Source organism: Panthera uncia, unplaced genomic scaffold (genome assembly GCF_023721935.1).
Source record: "Panthera uncia isolate 11264 unplaced genomic scaffold, Puncia_PCG_1.0 HiC_scaffold_637, whole genome shotgun sequence".
NCBI lineage: Eukaryota > Metazoa > Chordata > Mammalia > Carnivora > Felidae > Panthera > Panthera uncia.
The window spans coordinates 13,792-33,402 of NW_026059800.1; the positions used below are offsets into that span (position 1 = coordinate 13,792).

The 19,611-nt window shown below is 53.2% G+C and overlaps 1 protein-coding gene across 1 annotated transcript; it reads left to right on the top strand.

Annotated features, from left to right (window-relative positions):
* Nucleotides 1–1,062: 1,062 nt before the first annotated feature.
* Nucleotides 1,063–19,553, top strand: LOC125918283 (tyrosine-protein kinase ABL1; the record flags this gene model as incomplete). Its single annotated transcript, XM_049624297.1, has 5 exons — nucleotides 1,063–1,279; nucleotides 1,841–2,136; nucleotides 10,331–10,603; nucleotides 18,189–18,273; nucleotides 19,101–19,553. Coding segments are annotated over 5 exons (1,053 nt in total), but the record flags the coding sequence as incomplete, so codon positions are not given.
* Nucleotides 19,554–19,611: the final 58 nt, after the last annotated feature.

Below are 19,611 nucleotides of genomic sequence, written 5' to 3' on the forward strand. Positions count from 1 at the left end.
CCATCACCAAGGCTTCTAAGAAATGGCAGTGTTACAAGACCCTCTTCCTTGAAATGATCTTTGCCCTCATGATTCATGAAATGAGACGACCAAACAGTAATGACAGAATTTGGGATTTACTCTTTTAGCAAATACAGTTCCTAAAGGTTTACTTCAGTCAGGAGTACAAAAAGCTAGCATCGAAAGACCCTCGTTTTTCATGTTGTATCGGTTCATTACAACGAGATATAAAAAAAAATTTTTTATGTTTATTTATTTTTGAGAGTGAGAGCAAGAGAGAGCTTGAGTGGGGGAGGAGCAGAGAGAAAGGGAGACACAGAATCTGAAGCAGGCTCCGAGCTGTCAGCACTGATGTGGGGCTCAAACCCACGAACCATGAGGTCATGATCTGAGCCAAAGTCAGATATTTAACCAACTGAGCTCCCCACCACCCACCCCCCCTCCAGGCGTCCTCTGTTTTTTTTTCTTTTTTTTTAAGTTTTTTTTTTTTTTTAAGTTTTTTTTATTTATTTTGAGAATGAGAGAGATGCAGGGTAGAGGGGCAGAGAGAGAGAGTCCCAAGCAGGCTCTGCTTTCCGTTTTTTTTTTGTTTTTTTGTTTTTTTTTGCAACGTTTTTTATTTATTTTTGGGACAGAGAGAGACAGAGCATGAACGGGGGAGGGGCAGAGAGAGAGGGAGACACAGAATCGGAAACAGGCTCCAGGCTCCGAGCCGTCAGTCCAGAGCCTGACGCGGGGCTCGAACTCACGGACCGCGAGATCGTGACCTGGCTGAAGTCGGACGCTTAACCGACTGCGCCACCCAGGCGCCCCTGCTTTCCGTTTTTAACTGAGTTCGTTTTGAATGAATGAGTTTAAAAAGCTGAAGCTATTTAGGAACAGTAATTGCCACCTTGGAAGGAAAATGCTTGATGCTTTTCACAAGGTTTGGGGAAGGAAGGGTCCGTTTTTATTCTACGGCCTTTCTTATTAATACAAAATGCGTGTGGATGTTATGAAATAAATTAGAAAAGTATAATGATGGAAGCAGACTGTTTTTGCTCCTGAGAATGAAATTAATTTTTTCCCCCACCTCTTCCTGTTCCTTTCTTCTTTTCTCTTCCAGAAGCCCTTCAGAGGCCAGTAGCGTCTGACTTTGAGCCCCAAGGTCTGAGCGAAGCAGCTCGTTGGAACTCCAAGGAAAACCTTCTTGCTGGTCCCAGTGAAAATGACCCCAACCTTTTTGTTGCACTGTATGATTTTGTGGCCAGTGGGGATAACACCCTAAGCATCACTAAAGGTAAAAGGGCCACAGACCAAATGGGGGGTTGCAAGAGACAGAAATCAGGGGAAACTGGGGCTTGACTGAATACCCCTTCACTGACTGAAAGAGCAGCTTTAAAGTTGGAGTGCAGGGAGGTCCCAAAAAAAAGCCCAGCATCTTTATAAGAGAGCCACTTTTCCTAAAGGAGAAGAGTTCCTATATGAGAAGTCCTTAGAAAACGCACATCCCCTATTTCATAGTGAAAGGGACACATGGGCCAGACACGGAAAACACTTTTATTTTTATTTTTATTTTTATTTTTTTAAGAAAAAGTATCTTTTCCCTAAAAAACGTCCTTATGTTAGGAACAGAACACTTGGGCAACGCAGCGTGTATTATTTACGAAAACCGAGGCTGTGTATTTCTCTGCATGTTCTGTATTCTTCCACGGACCCACAAATGCGTATATTTATGCGGATTTGTTCCAGCGAAGCAGGTAGTTAGGAATTTGGAGACGTTTTAGTAATCCTATAAGAATACATGGGAATGAACAAAGCCAGCGTTGGAAGCTGATGTCTGGTTTGATTCTCTTCCAAGGTGAAAAGCTCCGGGTTCTGGGCTACAACCACAATGGGGAATGGTGCGAGGCCCAGACCAAAAATGGCCAAGGGTGGGTCCCGAGCAACTACATCACGCCAGTCAACAGTCTGGAGAAACATTCCTGGTACCACGGGCCCGTGTCCCGCAACGCCGCCGAGTACCTGCTGAGCAGCGGGATCAACGGCAGCTTCTTGGTGCGGGAGAGCGAGAGCAGCCCCGGCCAGAGGTCCATCTCGCTGAGATACGAAGGGAGGGTGTACCACTACAGGATCAACACCGCTTCCGATGGCAAGGTAGGGGCCCCCAGACGGGGCAGCTGACCAGCTGGGGGTGGTGCGTGGGGATGGGCGGCTAGCCTTTGGCCAGGACGACCCAGAGCTCCTGCCACTGGGGTCGAGAAGTTACCGCGGCAAAGCTCAACCGGGAAAATGCTCGAAGACGGCCTCTTCAGGGGACCGCAGGCGTCGTTCCGGTAGCCTGTGAAAGCCCTTCTGTCGAGGACTGATCACGTGATGTGATAAGTCCATGGGCCCGGGGCGGCCCTGTGCCTGTCCTGCTGGGGTTTTGTGGTTAGCTGTTTCATAAGACGGGGAATTACCTGTTGGTTCTTGGACGCACTGCTTGTAAGATATTAAGTCTCTTCCTTTTTAAAAAATCTATCGTGGTAGCAGTTCATCTCCAGTGGGTGAAGTTGCAGTAAATAGATAGGTACTTTTAGGGTAAAAGGCCCCTTAAGAGCACTTCCCCCAAATGAGTACATGACATTCTTCCTACAGATAAGATCACGTGTGTATGTGTCTACATGCGGATACATACATACACACACACAGGTTTTAAACAAAAATGAGATCGCATCATCATATCAAGAGGTTTCCAAACCCAGATTGTAGTTTTTGGGTTTTTTGTTTGTTTTTTAATGTTCGTTTTTGAGGGAGAGACTATGCCAGCAGGAGAGGGGCAGAGAGAGAGGGAGACACAGAAACCCAAGCAGGCTCCAGGCTCTGAGCTCTCAGCACAGAGCCCCATGTGAGGCTCAAGCTTGTGAACTGTGAGATCATGACCTGAGCCGAAGTCAGGCGCTTAACCGACTGAGCCACCCAGGCACCTCTGTTTTTAAGTTTATGTATTTTGAGAGAGACAGAGACAGTAGGGGAGGGGCAGAGAGGGAGAAAGAGAATCACCAGCAGGCTCCGTGCTGCCAGTGCAGAGCCTGACACGGGACTCGAACCCATGAACCGTGAGATCGTGTGACCTGCGCCGAAACCAAGAGTCGGACACCTAACTGACTGAGCCACCTGGGCACCCCCTCACTTGTAGTTTTGTAAGAGTTGATATATGTGGTTTTGTGATCTTTATATGAACACTACTTAAGAGTCCATGAAGGGATGGGGGGGATTAACATTTTCTGGGGTCCTGCTGTTGGCCGCTGCATTTTTCAGTCTCATTTAAACTTCACCTCAGGGGGCGCCTGGGTGGCTCAGTTGGTTGAGCATGCGACATTGGCTCAGGTCGTGATCTCCCAGTTTGTGGGTTCGAGCCCCACGTCAGGCTCTGTGTTGACAGCTCACAGCCTGGAGCCTGCTTCGGATTCTGTCTCATTCTCTCTCTGCCCCTCCTCTGCTCATCTCTGCCTCTCAAAAATAAATAAATGCAAAAAAAATAAAAAATAAACTTCACCTCAGTCCTCGGGGCAGAGGTTGCTGTGGACTACGGCATTTTTGCATTAAGGAGATGGGAACTTAAGAGGGAGAACATGTCTTGCCTGGAATCACATCCTACGTGATCGATGGAACCAGGCTCGGGCCCTGCTATAGACCCTGCTACACTCTGCCAGTGTCGAGGGCAGAGGTAGCAGATTATCGGGCTGGGTCTAGATGCCGGATGTGTTTTTTAAATGACACGTAATGTGTGCACATGTTTAAAAAAAAAAAAAAAAAAGAACATGGGGCGCCTGGGTGGCTCGGTCAGTTAAGCGCGTCCGACTTCGGCTCAGGTCATGATCTCACGGTCCGTGAGTTCGAGCCCCGCGTCGGGCTCTGTGCTGACCGCTCAGAGCCTGGAGCCTCTTTCGGATTCTGTGTCTCCCTCTCTCTCTGCCCCTCCCCTGTTCATGCTCTGTCTCTGTCTGTCTCAAAAATAAATAAACATTAAAAAAAAAATTAAAAAAGAGCAAAATGAATTAGAGTGGGAAATAATTCCGTCTCCTAATTCCATTCCCCTCCCCAGGGCCCCCCCCCCCCCCAACCGTGACCAGTTTCTTTCAGAGTTCCCCAGTACAGGTTTACGTTTAAAAAAGCACAAATGATGCAAACTCCTCACTGGTCTGCATCTTGCTTTTCCCACCTAGTAATATTTTTTGAAGATTGCTTTCCTGCAGCGCATTTAGAGCCATCTCATTCTTACTAATGAATGCCTCGCGCGGATGGACCATCGTTCACTGAAGCAGTCCCCTGGGGGTTGAGTTTTAGGTGGTTTCCAATCTTTGGCTGTTGTAAATAACACGAGGTGGCTTTCACACCTTTAAAAAAAAAATAATGTTGGCACACTGTATGAAAACATTTACAGTAGCACCCAGTCCTCACTGGTAACAGAAGATTCTTGAAACCCTACTTACCCTCGCTAGAGGTGATGCACTCTTGGTATTTTGTATTCCATTCAGTTCGGTTTCATTTTCTTTAAAAGTTCTGGCCAGAATCCCCTCAATTTATTTCGTAGACCCCCTAGTGGGTCACATCCTGCGGTTTGAACATATCGCACATACTTTGTTTTGGGTATAAGTGTATGCGAAGTAAGTTGCTGGAACTGATTGAAGGTTCTGTGCATTCAGTACTTGCGTAGATGTTGGGGCGCCTGGGTGGCTCAGTCGGTTGAGTGTCCGACTTCGGCTCGGGTCATGATCTCGCGGTTGATGAGTTTGAGCCCCGCGTCGGGCTCTGTGCTGACAGCTCGGAGCCCGGAGCCCGCTTCAGATTCTGTGTCTCTCTCTCTCTCTCTGCCTCTACCCCACTCACAATCTGTCTCTGTCTCAAAAATAAATGAACATTTAAAAAAAAAAAATTTATGTGGGTGTTGTCAGATTACCTCCCGTAGAAATTGGACAGATGTGTTTCCTCCCCTTGCTTCTGGTGAGACCTGCGGCCTCTATGAGAAATGTAGGAGGGCTTGTGTCCCTCCGCCTCATCAACACTGTGTTTAGCAGGCTCGTGGAAACCTCTGTCCCGGATGGGCCACGACGGTCTCTCGTAACGTGTAACGTACGCGCATCGTGTTTTGAGGGATCCCTGTACCATTTACTAAATTCATCTTTTCCTGCATGTTTGAAATATACCAGATTAGCTTATGCATTTTGGGTCTGTCGATCTGCTCTCTGTTCTCTTCCCATACCAGAATTAAAGTACGTTTCAGTGTGGGGTAGGGCTGGGCCCCTCCTCCTAACCCTCTTAGCATTTTTATGGCTCTCCTCACCCAAAACGAATGCATGTGTATTTCTCTTTTTCACATTCTTCTCTGTTGTCTTTCGCGCACATCCCAAAGTCTTCTGGCCGAAGTCCTTACTGCTGCTACCTGGTGCTTTTCGTGACAGCAGAGGTTTGTACAGGAGCACAGGGGCTTGCTGATGCGTGACCACAGACCGGCCCTATCAGCTTGTGTTTTGGGGCCTCGTCCTACCCCGGATGTGGAGCTGGGTCCTTCCATTCTGCGAGGGTGCATTCCAGGGTGGCGGGCCCTGTGAAACCGTGCCTTCAGACCACAAGGGTTCCTCTGTAGTGAATTAGAAGAGCAGAGCACCCCGCCCGTGAGGGAGGTGATCTCCCGGAGCTGACAGCTTGCTTCCCATCGGTGCTGTTTATCCAGCGGTAATCAGTTGAGGTCTGTGCTGCTCGGGGTCCCGGTTTCTCCCCCCCGGAGTTGTTTAATCAGGCATCCTAGGAACAGATTCGGGCAGGCATGATCTAGTTTGACGACTCATGAGCCGCCGGTTGGTCCAAAATACTGTTCAGAGGGAGAGAGTAAGGCCTGCGTGTGGGATACATGATTCAGGGAATTTGAGAGGCGTCCGATGAGGATGCCAACCCGTCGGTCGAAAAGCCGGCCAGGGGTGTGCCAGGGGCTCCTTTCATTCCGGGTTGGAGCACAGGGAGCTCATTCGACCGGGCGGTGTCCGTCACTGGGCGCCTCACCCGAGCGTGCTGGGCCTCCTGCCGTCTTCCCTCCCTGGCAGAGACCCCTCCCTGGCAGAGACCCCTCCCTTCAGCTGTCCGAGCACCTGGAGACGGCTCAGCCCCCGGGGTTATCGGGCCGGCCATCTGCGGAGGCGCCTCTCTGTGAGGCCTGCACTTGAGGGGCTGTGTCGGGTGGGATCATGTTCCTGGAATGAGGGGAACAGCGTCAGAGGTAGTGGGGGCGGTATCACAGCCACGCATGAGACCGTGTGGCTCGGCCCTGAAAAAAAAAAGAACTCACATAGCAGAGCCTTGATGCAATCCTTTTTGGATTTCTGAGGGGAAAATTTAAGGTCGGTAGGAGGGACGGGCCGGGGTTGCATAAGTTTAATTCTTATTTTCAAACAGCTAATCTTCACACAACGACTGAATATGGCAGACTCTTCTGCAAGGCCCCAAAAGATTTCTTTGGTGCCTCCGCCCTCTTGGCTCTGGACTGCTGCTGTTGTCATGTTCCTAAGCCTCGACAGCAGTTGTGGCCGGCCAGTCGGCCCCGGGGCTCGGGGAGCTTCGAGCTGGACTCTTGCACGGGCCGCACCAAACCGAGCCATCGCCGCTCCTAGGACTCTTGACAGTCTGGAGACCCCCATGTACCCTGGGGTCAGAGTGTCGCGCTCTGTGCTTTCTCCGAGCTCCCTGCCAGCTCAGTGGAGTCAAGGGCGCATTCCTCTCCGCCAGCCCCCTGCCTGGATCATTTTTAGTTCTGGCTATTTGTGTCTGCACTTTATTTACTTCTGTGGGATGCCACTGTCAGGTTCCACAATTCCTTGTAGCCCTTGATAGAGTCTGTCCTTTTCTTCAAAGAAGTTCCCAGGCGACGCTTATTGTCACGGTCTGCCGAAGTGACAGGTTCAGGTTGACAGGAATGGAATTTGGGCTTAAGCTTTAGCAGAGGTGGCAGGACGGGCCAACCGCGCAACCTCTTGAGTTTTTAAGATTTACCCACCCTGGCGGTGGCTTGGCAGGTGCAGGCATTCCGGGGAAAAGCCTGCTAACACGTGGCTGACTTGCCCTTCGTCCGGGAGACTCGGAGCATTATTAAGTCCTGCTTAATTAGTAAGTCTTGCCTTCCTGCTGGACTCTGGAAGCTCCCAGGCCAGGCTGCCTGTAACCTGTAACCAGTACCTCCCGGGTGGGACTCCGGGGTCTGAGGCCCCTAAAGGGGGCACAGGACTAAGCGCTGATAAGCCTGGCCGTGTGGCTGTCAGGAGGAAAAGCTGTTTCTGGTGAGCTGATTTGACAGGTCCTATCTTTGGGGTTCCTGTGCGATCAGGAAGAGGCCCAGTCTCGGCTGAGCAGCCAGAGTGTTTATGTGATCAGGTGCGCAGGATAAAGACATGCCATTCATGATGCTAATTTCACTTTCTTCTCTGAACGTCTTGATGCTAATTTCACTTTCTTTGATCGGGCCATGAATTCCTGATGCAGACCACCCAGCTCACTAGCAGAATGCGCGGAACTCAGAACTAACCAGAAGGAAGCCTCCAGACTTGACTGTTAGAAGATGGTCGTGCACTGCGCTGGGAAGGGAGAGTAGTTTTAATATTTAATAAGTGTCGGTATGTAAATTTTATGCTGACAGATGAACTCTAAGTCACAGGGTCTGTACATTTAATTACAGAAAAGGATAAAGTGGGTGTGAGCAGCGAAACCTCCCGAAACTCTGAAATCTCTAGCAGGAAGAGCCTGTGAGGGAATCAAAGGGGACCAAGCACAAATTCTGCATAAACGAGGGCTTGGGGAGCCATTAGCATTCTGGGTGGTTGAGGGAACTCCATCCTCGGGTTGGAGAGCACTCCTTGCAAGCTGCCGGGGAGAAGGGGAGAAGTAGGTAATGAGCCTTGCTCCCAGGTGACCTGCGCCCCCCCCCCCCCCCCCCCGGGGGGGCGGGCGGGGGGGGGGGGGCGGCCCCTGCCGGGGGGGGGGGGGGGGGGGGGGCGGGCTTGGATTCCAGGGAGCACTTCTTCCCTCTTGTCTACACTCCACGGTAGCGAAAACAGCTGCCCCGAAACAGGACGGCTTGGAACACTTGGCACCTGCAGTGAGGTAGTTGGACAACTGACAGATGTTTCCAGAGAGGGGTGGGATTAGGGGCTGTCCCCACATCCCACTCGGCCCTGCCCACTGACAGGTATGCCAAGGACGTCACCGTGTGGACGCCACCGTGTGGCTCGGGGCAAGCTCCCAGGCTGGCAGTGCCTGTGCTCCCTGCCTCCTCCCAACACCTTCGTGCGCCCTGAGCACAACTCCTCACGTGTCCCTAGAGCCGTTCACTCAGAGTCAGGTTCTCGGTGGGGCCTCCTGGTGGGCCTTCTCCTCACCCTGAAAGGTCCTGCCATTGGGGGGCACCGTCTTGCAGAGGGACGAGTCCCCCAGAGCTAGAGGCTCTTTCTCGACAGTTCTTGGGTTGCTCAAGAATTTTGTTTCGCTAGGATTGCAACCAAAAGAGTGTAAATTACAAACCCCTAAGTCAGAGTTGGCCACTGGCTCGCCTGAGTTTTAAAACTCTGTCATCTCCCCAAGTGATAAAGAATCCTATTTACCCTCTCGAGGGTTGCAAATGGCATCGACTCATGCATTCGTTAATATTTTCTTCTTTGAAAATACTTTAATTCTTTCCTATTACAAACTTACAGAAAGTGGTGGGGAGCCTCCCATAACCGACAGCCAAGGCCTTGGGCTGCTGTGTGCTTCAGGCTTTTTCTTCCGTTTTCTGTTTCCACCCCACCCCCCCTTCTGTTTTTAGGTAATCAAGATACTACAGCTATAGGTGAGTCCTGTTCCCTTTTCGTCTTCCTGCCCCAGGCATCACCGCTCTTTCAAACCCGCGTTCCTCCTCCGTCTCTGTAGTCAGGGCAAGTCTTACGAACACCTAGTCATGATTTTTAGTGTCCTTTCCCCCTTCCCACACTCGTTGGCTGCCCTTCATGAGCTGGTAGGTTCACTGATCCCTTGTCTGCCTGGAGCCGATGTCCTGTGTGGATTGCAACGTGGGAATTGTTTAATGTGGAAGCACTCCCTCACCGCCTCCCTGAAACGAACAAAAAAAAAAAGAAGAAGAAAGATAGCTGTCACCATCACTACTTGCTGTCTGTCAGCTGCTCTTTTCCCTTCCTTTCCTGTGTGTTCAGACGAGAACCACACGTGGACGGGTTGTGTGCACTGGTGTCTATAATCTTTCTCCTCCCTTCCCCACGGCGGAGGAGGCTGTGTGGCCCTTGTGCACCCCCGATCCATTCCTGGCATGGGCTGACCAGGGGCACCCATGGTGGCATCCAGCTGGGGTTTGCAAGCCTTGGCCTCTGGTGCTCCTTAGCCCAGATCGAGGGAGTGAGAATGAGAAAGAGATTTTTGTTTTGTTTAGTGATTTCCATCTCGGGTCACCGTTTAGATCTGGGTAATTATATAACTATAAGTAATAATTCTAGGTTTCAGGTAATAAGTGTAATTTTAAACAATTACTTTCTTGGGGCACCTGGGTGGCTCAGTCAGTTAAGCATCCAACTTCGGCCTAGGTCATGATCTCACAGTTCATGGGTTCGAGCCCCACATCTGGCTCCGTGCTGACAGCTCAGAGCCTGGACCCTGCTTCGGATTCTGTGTCTGCCTCTCTCTGTCTCTCTCTCTGCCCTTCTCCCGCTCAGGTTTTGTCTCTCAAAAATAAATAAACGTTAAAAAAAAACTAAAAACAAAAAAAAAAAAAAACTTTCTTTTTTAGTCTGCAAATACTAAGTTCTGCTCTTCGTTAATGTAATCAACAGGCATTTATTTAGTGCCTATTATGTGCTCATTTCTTGTTCTCCACACTGGGGATCCAGGATAAAAACAGACCACTTAGGGCTTTGCTCTCAAGAAGCTGACATTCTAGAAGGTGTTGACAGACAGGAAGTAATCCAGCAGATAAACAGGGACCGATCAGCCAGCGGTAAGTATAATGCAGAGAAGGAAGGAAGGTGATTTGATGACTAGTGCTGGGTGATGACTAGGTCCAGTGGCACAGTGACAGTGACATTTACCCTGGGCTCGGAATGGTAAGGGAGACCCAGGCGTATGATGATTAAGTGGCCGAAGGATTTCAGGCAGAGGGAGCAGCAGGTGCAAAGGCCCTGAGGCATTTTATTGTATCTTTCTGCTTCAAGTAAATTACAGCACGTGTCGAGGAGCACAGTCTAAGTGATTTTCTGCACACTCACTTAGGCTCAGCAGAGGTGTCTGGGTGTGTGTGTGTCTGTGGGCTGAAGGCTGTGCTGTCTGTTTCCCTCAGCTCTACGTCTCCTCAGAGAGCCGCTTCAACACTTTGGCGGAGTTGGTTCATCATCACTCGACTGTGGCGGACGGGCTCATCACCACTCTCCATTACCCAGCCCCCAAGCGCAACAAGCCCACCGTCTACGGCGTGTCCCCCAACTACGACAAGTGGGAGATGGAACGCACGGACATCACCATGAAGCACAAGCTGGGAGGCGGCCAGTACGGAGAGGTGTACGAGGGCGTGTGGAAGAAATACAGCCTGACGGTGGCCGTGAAGACCTTGAAGGTAGGTCTGGGGCTGCCGCCGCGGCTCGCGGCCGAACACGGTTCGTTGCTGCCGGTGGGCAGCCCAGGAAGGGCCTCTGCAGGCCTCGGCCGACCTCTTCCGACGGGTTCAGTCCCCCTCCCAGACTCCGTGCCTCCACGTAGGGCGAGTGCTGAGACACGCTGTGGTTTTTGGTGTAAAAAGATTAGTCATTCGGAGAAGTTTTTTCATTCCATGGCAAGAATCTTTTAAAGCCGTGGGTTTCCGTCCTGTCCGTGTGGCCTTTGAATCACTTCCTATTGAGAAGCAGGAGAAGGAGGGGAAAAGCTGTGAGTTTTGAAAGAAGGGGATTTAACCAAAATGCGTTGGACTCTCCAGTGGATGTTTGTTGGCAGATCTGAAAGGCAAGCGCGTTGGGCGTTCCTGGCAGGTTCCATCCAGTTCTGTGTAGTGTGAGTCCCGACTGCTGGAAATGGGAGCGGACGAAGGCACGAAGGGAACGTCAGGGCTTCTGACTCGGGTTCCGGGCCATCGTTCTCTCGTCTGCACTAACACACGGTGTTCGTAGTTTCTGGGCGGGGTTTGAAGTTCTTTGAAACCTTGAGGCCAAGCAGCGGGTTTCATCTGGGGCCCTCGGCCTTCAGGATGTGATCTGAGCTTTTTACCTGTGGCCAGAGCGTCCCCTAGCGTTGACCTGTGCCATTTGCACTTGCTGTAAGCGAACCGATTACCCTGACAACCACGCGGAGGCTGAGGGGAGGCCCTCCTGTAGCCGTTGGACAAGAAGAAGGGAAACATCCACCCGGCTGGAGGAAGGGACCCCGGCGCGCACACGCTTCTCAGGAGCCCGTCGGGCACGTGCTTGGAAACCCGGGCAGCCAGATCGCTTGCCTTTCAGGGACTCTGTTACTTACCTGCCGCCTGTGCTCAGAGGTGCAGCAAAGTGGAAATTACAGTTTCTGGCTCGTGTAAAGTGATGCTTCAGAGAAAGACTAGCAGTCTGCAGTTCTAGAAAACAAGGGTGCCTCCTGGCGCTCATATTGAACATACCCCGTTAGACCAGCCCTTGGAGCAGGACTGACGCTTGTGTGTTTTGGGTCGGGGGGCGGATAGCGTGGTTTGGGGTCACTTGAGGACTCCTGGATACTTTCCAGACATGATTTTTTAAAAACTCAATAAACACTTAGCGAGACCCTCGTTTCTGCTTGCCAGACCCTGGGCTTAGCCCTAGGGTTGTAAGAATAGAGTTCTGCACCTCAGGCCAGCCTAGGTAGGTAGAACAGCGCAGTTAGGAGGAGAGACGGGCAATGGCAGAACCTGCAGCGTGGGGTGACCGGGGCCCGAGGCAGGAGCGAGGCGCCCTCACACCGCACAGGAATGAGGTGGGGGTCGGGGGGGACTGGTGAGCTCCCCATGGTGGGGAGAAAGTGCAGGGTGGGTTGGTGCCAGAGTAGAGGAGCGGAGGCCTGGACAGAGGCGGAGGGCATAGAGCCCACGGTAAGTCACGGAGGCTACAGAGCCGGGAACCTTCTCCTGGCGGCAGTGGGGCGCAGTGAAGAGTCTGATCCGCAGGAATAAGGTGATTGGATATGCGCTGCACCGGCCGCTGCCCCGTCCCCCCACCCCCAGACCAGGCAAGTCCAGGGAGAGGCGTGTGCTTGTGCTCAGTGTCCCGATCTGGTGCAGGGCTGAACACCAGGCTGGCCTCCGGGCCTTGACCAGCTTGAGAAACTGTTAAAGGCCCGGGCATCACCCACACGCTTGCCAGTATTTGCACACGTGAAACAAAGAGGAACAAAAGCACAGAATTCCTGGTTTCCACCCAGCAAGGCTTGTTTGAAAACGTTAGAAAGAGGGAGAGTTTGCACTACTCGAAGCGTGGGGAGGACACAGTCCAGCAGCTGACGCTGTGACCTTGGTTCCTGAGCTGCCGCCAGGGAGTCAGGGTAGGGCGCCTCCCGGAGGGACTTGTCTGGCAGTGGTGGCTTTCTTGTACCCGCAAATCAGACTTATCGGGAAGTTGGGTGCCTTTTAGAGTCTATTTCTCTAATGATACACTACTAAACTTTTTTTTTTTATACTTTTAACGGTTTTCCCCAAGAGCCTTATTACAGTCCTACAGCTGGTAAAAAAGTACAGAATCCAGTTGTGTGGATTTCTCGGAGTCGTCACCCCAGGTGATAGCTAATTAGGGAAAAGGGAAAGCGTCAGATTCTAGAGATGTGTCAACCCGAAATACAGTACTGGGCAAGTGCGAAGTAAATTATCCCTTCTTCCTCCTCCTCGGCATAAGGCACATCTCTACAATAGGGTTCCCGCTTGTCCAGTAAGATTGATAGTACTATTTGGGGCATTTATCGCCCCTGGAGAGGTTGAGAACCTTGAGTGGGTTCTAAATGACAGTTATGGTTACTGTTCATTGAGCTCTTACTATGGGCCTGCAGTCTGAGTGCCCCGCTCCGTGTGTAGCATCTCACTTAATCCTCACAGACACCTTGTAAGGGAAGGGCCTGCCTGTCACTGCCATTTCAGGCTTGAGGAACGTGCAGTGCGGGCGGGCCAGGTAACTGGCCTGGTGTTACCCGCTGGGGAGCCGCAGACCCGGGGTTCCGGCCCAGACATCCTGCCCCAAAGCCCAGCTCCTTTCTTCTCCTCCTTTCCTTAATCGTCATTCCAGTTCTCACCCCTCGCACACCATGCAAAATACGTCAACCACAGTCATGCGTCTTAGACAACTCCCATCCCCATCCCCTCCCCCCATTCACTTCCCCTCGGGTGGCCTCTAGATCTCCCTTGCTCTTCAGGAGGACGCTTTGGAAAGCCCTGGCAGCTCTTGGCACCAGACCCCAGCCGGGCACCTGAGTCTCAGTCTGCTCCCCACCATCCCCTGGTCCGTCCCATCCTGCCTGTTTTGTGTCGCTGGCCCCTCAGAGGGCAGAGGCAGACCCTCTTGAAGCAGCAGGGGGTGGCAAGACCCTGCTTTAACCCGGACTCTGTGTTGATCCACCAGGCAGCGAGCGTTGGGTCCTGTACCTTCAGGGCCCGAGACCAGAAAACGGGAGACAGGAGGGTGCTAGGCTGACCCCTATGGGCGGGAAACTGGAATTACAGCAAAGGCCACCGACTGGACCTGCTAGTTTGAATTTTGACATTATTCACCAGGTCCTAGGCTTAACTTTACCTGCGTGTGATCAATGCTAAAGGTGGGATGTGCCTGAGAGAAACAACCGTCCGGTACAGGGAAGTCCCACGTTTCAAATGAGCTGTATTCCAGAAGTTTGTTTATGAGCCCCCCTTTTCTTCCTATGAAGCCGTTCTGAAAGTCCTAGAATCGGGGAAAGACTGCTCTCGATCTAATGTGGCATTGGGATTGGCTCCTAAGCTCCTGACAGACTTACCGTTAGAAAAGTGGAAGATAACGTTGATGAAAAACGTTAAGGCTTAAATTCTTTACCTGTTTTTTGAATAGGTAACGTATGCACACAGTATCCTCCCCCCTGGATTTTTGTGCCCTTCCGGAAGTAGTCCACGTGTGGGTGTCCCTTCTAGCCGTAGGGCAGCATGCTGTGGACACTGCCCTGCACCTCCTAGTGGCCACCCCACGTAGCTCGGCACCCGTTCCACATCGGTATACGCACGGGGGTCTTGCTTTCGCGTGGATGTCTTCTGGCGTCTAGCAGCCTTCAGCGGGCATTTGTGTCCTTTCCGGTACTTTGCCGTTACAGACCGTGCCCCAGGGGTTCTCCCCGTTGGCCGTGAGGAGACTGTCCCGGTGCCAGTTTGCACGCGGCCAGCCGTGCCGAGAGAGTGCCTCCGTTGCCCTGCCCCGCCAGCCTGTTTTGGTTGGGGTTTTGTTTGTGGTGTTTTCCCCCCAGGCAGTTGGTTCTACTAGAGAGCTGCAGAAATGAGCAGAGAAGCAAGGGCTCCAGGATGGCCCTGGACGGTCGCACGCGCTGGCTCTCTGACTTCTGAGGGGGCTGGGCGTCAGGGAGAGAGGCCGCGCGACCTGGAACCCACCGTTGCGCGCTCTCGCGGCGGGTTCTGTTCTGGCCGTGGGCTGGATACACCTGCGAACCCGAAGGCCCGAGTTCTGGGGGCTTGGTGTGCGGTTGTTTCCGTGGACCTGGCGGGTGAACCGCCTTCCTCGGTCTGGCTCCGAAGTTCGGCCCCATCTCTGCAGCCCCGTCTCTGGCAGGTGCGGGATGCTGCTTCCCTGGGGTCTTAACCTTGCTCCCCTGCCACTTGGTTGAGAACCAGGGAGCGAGGGGGAAACGGACCTCTTAGCCCCTCCCCCTGGGGACTTGGTCCCTGCTGAGACTCAGGGGGGCACCCGTGGAACACTGAGCCGCCGATGTCTTCGTTATGCCGGAGAATACCTTCACTTGGGGGCGAGGCCAGGGAGCAAAAAGGGTGAATGAAGCTGGTTAGAAAACCAGAAAAACACGGGGCGCCTGGGTGGCGCAGTCGGTTAAGCGTCCGACTTCAGCCAGGTCACAATCTCACGGTCCGTGAGTTCGAGCCCCGCGTCAGGCTCTGGGCTGATGGCTCGGAGCCTGGAGCCTGTTTCCGATTCTGTGTCTCCCTCTCTCTCTGCCCCTCCCCCGTTCATGCTCTGTCTCTCTCTGTCCCAAAAATAAATAAAAAACGTTGAAAAAAAAAAAAAAGAAAGAAAACCAGAAAAACAGAAGATGTTGGGTCCAGAGAGTGCCTATTTGTGACACGACGAAAACGGCCGGCTTCTCAGCCGTGTTCGTTACAGTAAAAGCGGGTCCTGCCGGCTGAGTGCTGCCCGCGTCTGGGCGCGGTGCTCGGGACTCTGCACACGAGGCAGATGCTGCTGTTTTCCCGGTGTGTAGACGGGACCTTGTTCAGAGACCTCTCTTCTCTGGCGTGTGAATAACCGAGCTCTGTACGTGGTCACACAGCGGCAGGGCTCGATCCACGTAGCTCTGAAGCCATCCTTCTAACCACCCCTGTACCGGCCAGGCCTTCGTGTGCATCTGGGCCAGGCCAGTCGGTCCCCATGAGGAGAGCCGGCCGACCCACCTGACTTCCAACGGACAAGGCCGAAACTCCGCGTTCACTCAGTGGTGCTTTCACCCTAATTATCTGTGTTCATTTTACTCCGTACGTGGAAGATGTCTCTTTGAAAAGATGACGGAGGGGCGCGTGGGTGGCTCAGTCGGTTGAGCATCCGGCTTCGGCTCAGGTCATGATCTCGCGGTTTGTGAGTTCGAGCCCCGCATCGGGCTCTGTGCTGACAGCCTGGGGCCTGCTTCGGATTCTGTGTCCCCCTCTGTCTCTCTGCCCCTCCCCTGCTTGCGCTCTGTCTCTCTCTGTCTTTCAAAAATGAATAAACGTTGAAAAAAAAGAAAGAGTTTAAATGAAAGGAAAGGAGCATAACAGGATAGTTTCCCGGTTAACACAGCTACTAGAAGAGAATGCTGCTGGTAGTGGCAGCTGTAGGTTGAACCCGGCCGGATTCCACCAGGGGGAGACAAATTCACGCCGATTGCCCTGAAAGAAAAAAACAAGGAATTATTTATACCATCCACACGTGTGTGTGAGTGTGTAGGAATGAGGGGGAAGACAAAAAGACGGGCAAAAAGAGGAGAGGGATGGCTCCGAAAGCCGTATCGTTGTTCTCACGTGTCTACGCCTCTCAAGATCTAGAACGTGGTTCTTCTAGAAAAGCGACAGGAGCCATCAGAGCCCACGATCTCTGTGAGATGGTTTCACTGTGCGGAGTTGGTTATTGTGGTGCTTGAAAAGAAGGAAAGCTCCACTTGCCCAGAAAGCTTTATTTGAGAGCTGCGTCGTGAACCTCCTGTTGGCCAGGCGAGGCTCTTGAGGCCCCCGGTCCCTACGTGAGCAGCATCGTCTCGGCGGATTCCAGAAGGCTTCCCAGCCTTTGACGGCAGCGCGTCACCCGGTGTTTCAGACACGCCAACGGCATGCTCTGCGGAGCGTGTTAAGGAGCAGAGAGGACTCCCAAGAATCGAACAGCCAGCGGAGCGGTGGCAGGGATGAGTTCTTGCCCTCCATACGGCTTGACACGGAGACTACCTACGATGTCTCATTGACATCAGAGCAGCCCACGATTTTTAAAGAGCAGCCAATTGCATCTGAGTTTCAGCCTCCGAGAGCCCTAGACTAAGTGATAATGGGCTGACACGTATCCTCAGCGGTCACGCTCCGCTTGTAGACATGATTGGCCGCAGCGGGAACGTGCTGAGTAGAGGTTGACCTGTCCTCTGGAAATCTCCACGTGCAGGGGCAAGAATGGCGCGGCCACCGGGAGGCTGCAGTTGGGACCCTTTGAGTGCTCTGCCTCCTGAAGGGGCAGGCACGACCTGGAAGGTTCCACCTTGAAAATAAGCCTGATGAAGCTTTGCTCTTGGGCGACTCTAGTTTTCCAGGCGTTCACTCCCCATCTGCCACGCAGTCTTTCTCTCCGGGCAGACGTGGACTCCGTGTTGAAACTCGGAGGGTGGTGTCCTGCCTGTCTCGTTGGCCTTCGTGGCCAGGCTCTCGCACGCACGCGGGCCACGCCATTGGCCACCCGCTGGCTTCTGGTCTCGGCAGTCAGAGGACAGTGGGTTCTTTAAGTCCTAAAGAGGTTTGCCTGATGCAGGCCACAGCAAGCCTCCCGTGTAACGGGGCCAACTGTGGTGTGCGGGGCCAGGGGCAAGGCCCCCTCGAGTTGAGCCCCCACCCAGAGCACGTGAGATGGGGGGATAGCATCACGTTTGCTCTGGGCGTTTGCTAATATTCTTTGTCTCTGCGTGGCGTTCAGATACGGTGAACTTGCTAGAATATGACATCTCTGACGATACCCGTGAATCCGTCGTCAGGGGGGCTGCTGGGGAGGATTATTGTAGAACCCGTAAATCGACCCGGTGGATAGTGGTGATTGCTTCGTTGAGACCCCCATAGCTCTGCATTTCGGGCATCCTCTGTGGTACAGAGTGTTTTGAGGTGGTATTCTTCTTTAGGATAGTATCGTTTTGTGTCAGGGTCTCTTCCATTAAATTGGGTACATTTCTGATTCTTCAGGTGATACATATATATATATTTTTTTAATGTTAAGTGTTTTAGGACTCCTTGGAAACCAGCTCTTCTTTAGGGAAATAGAACTATCCTCTGCATAGCAGCCCCCAGAAGCAAGTTGCCAACATATATTTATTGTTGGGGAAAACTCTTCTTTTTTTTTTTTTTTTTCAATGTTTTTTTTATTTTTGAGAGACAGAGTGTGAGCAGGGGAGGGGCAGAGAGAGAGGGAGACCCAGAATCCGAAGCAGGCTCCAGGCCCCGAGCCGTCAGCACAGAGCCTGATGCAGGGCTCGAACCCACGGACCGTGAGATCATGACCCGAGCCGAAGTCGGACGCTCAACCGACGGAGCCACCCCCGCGCCCCATCAAAGGGGAAAATTCTTTACGCCACGGGGGGCAGTAATCGATCCACTGCAGGCATCGTGCAGGTCGGCCCTGGCGAACCGGGGTGGTTGTCGGTCGAGGCTCCAATTGGTACTAACTGTTCAAGCCGTGCTTTCCTGCTCGAACACTTTCTTTGCTGAGACAACTTCCTCCCCTTTTCTCCCCCAGGAGGACACCATGGAGGTGGAAGAGTTCTTGAAAGAAGCCGCAGTGATGAAGGAGATCAAGCACCCCAACCTCGTGCAGTTGCTGGGTGAGTGAGCTCTCAAGAGACGGCCTCTCTCTTACGCCCCCTGGGGTGATGCGGGCGCTATGACAGAGGAGGGGAACGCGTCTGACGTGGACGTCTGTCCTCTGGCGACACTCGGCCCGTGGTGGCAAGGAGGCCGATGCGGGATGGCGTGTGTGTGGACGGAATAGGCCGTTGCTTTAAGTGGAGACCCCAAAGTCGTCCGGTGCAAATCTCAGCCGGCCTCTGAGACCAGAGGTTTCGAGAGTCCCTTCGCTGCAGTTCTCCCGTGAGCAGACGTCGCCACGTGGGGGTGACGTGGGCTGTGGGGTGTGCACCTGACCTTCGCTTCTGCGCTCGGTGGCGGCGTCTTCTGTTCGAGTTCAGGGGCTCGAGAGGAAGAAAAGAGCGTGGCCACCTCCCTCCCACAGGAACACATCACAAGCCACGAGTGCTTGGGACCGTATTAGACGTCGGGCCCCAGACTTTGGGGCAGACACAGAACGTGTTTCGGGAGCTCTTTTCTTTCATTTTCTTTTCTGTTTTTTAATTTTTTTTTTTTTTATGTTTATTTTTGAGAGAGGGGCACGGAGTGTGAGCGGGGGAGGGGCAGAGCGAGAAGGAGACACGCAGCATCCGAAGCAGAGGCTCCGGGCTCCCGAGCCGTCAGCACGGAGCCCGACGCGGGGCTCGAACTCGTGAATGACGAGATCGTGACCCGAGCCGAAATCGGACGCTTAACCGACCGAACCCCCCCCCCGCCAGGCGCCCCTCAGGGCTCCTTTTCTGGTGCTTGTGCAGTCGGGAGCAGAGCGGCCCCCCGAAGCCCTCAATGTCTGTCTTGTTGGCAGGGGTCTGTACCCGGGAGCCCCCGTTCTATATAATCACTGAGTTCATGACCTATGGGAACCTGCTGGATTACCTGCGGGAGTGTAACCGGCAGGAGGTGAACGCTGTGGTGCTGCTGTATATGGCCACGCAGATCTCGTCAGCCATGGAGTACCTGGAGAAGAAGAACTTCATCCACAGGTAGGGGCCTGGCGGAGCAGCCCTCCTCGCGGCGCCGCGGAGCGGGCGTGGGGCCCGGGCAGCCTCCTCCACGAAGCTCCAGCCCACAGGGCGTGAGGGCTCAGCCTCTCGCCTCAGCGCCGGCGGCACGTCGGACGCTGGAACAGAGGCAGACGCCGGGTTCCTGACTTTGCCAGCTCCGGGCGCGCGTCTGGGCCCACGGGGCAGTGGATCCCTGCGGTAAGAAACACTTCCCTCGGGAGCATCTTGGACTGAGCGGAATATCCAGCGAAGCCCCTCAGAGGCATCCGTGCTCCCCGGGGAGGCAGAGCGCTCGGTGTCACCAGGAGTGAC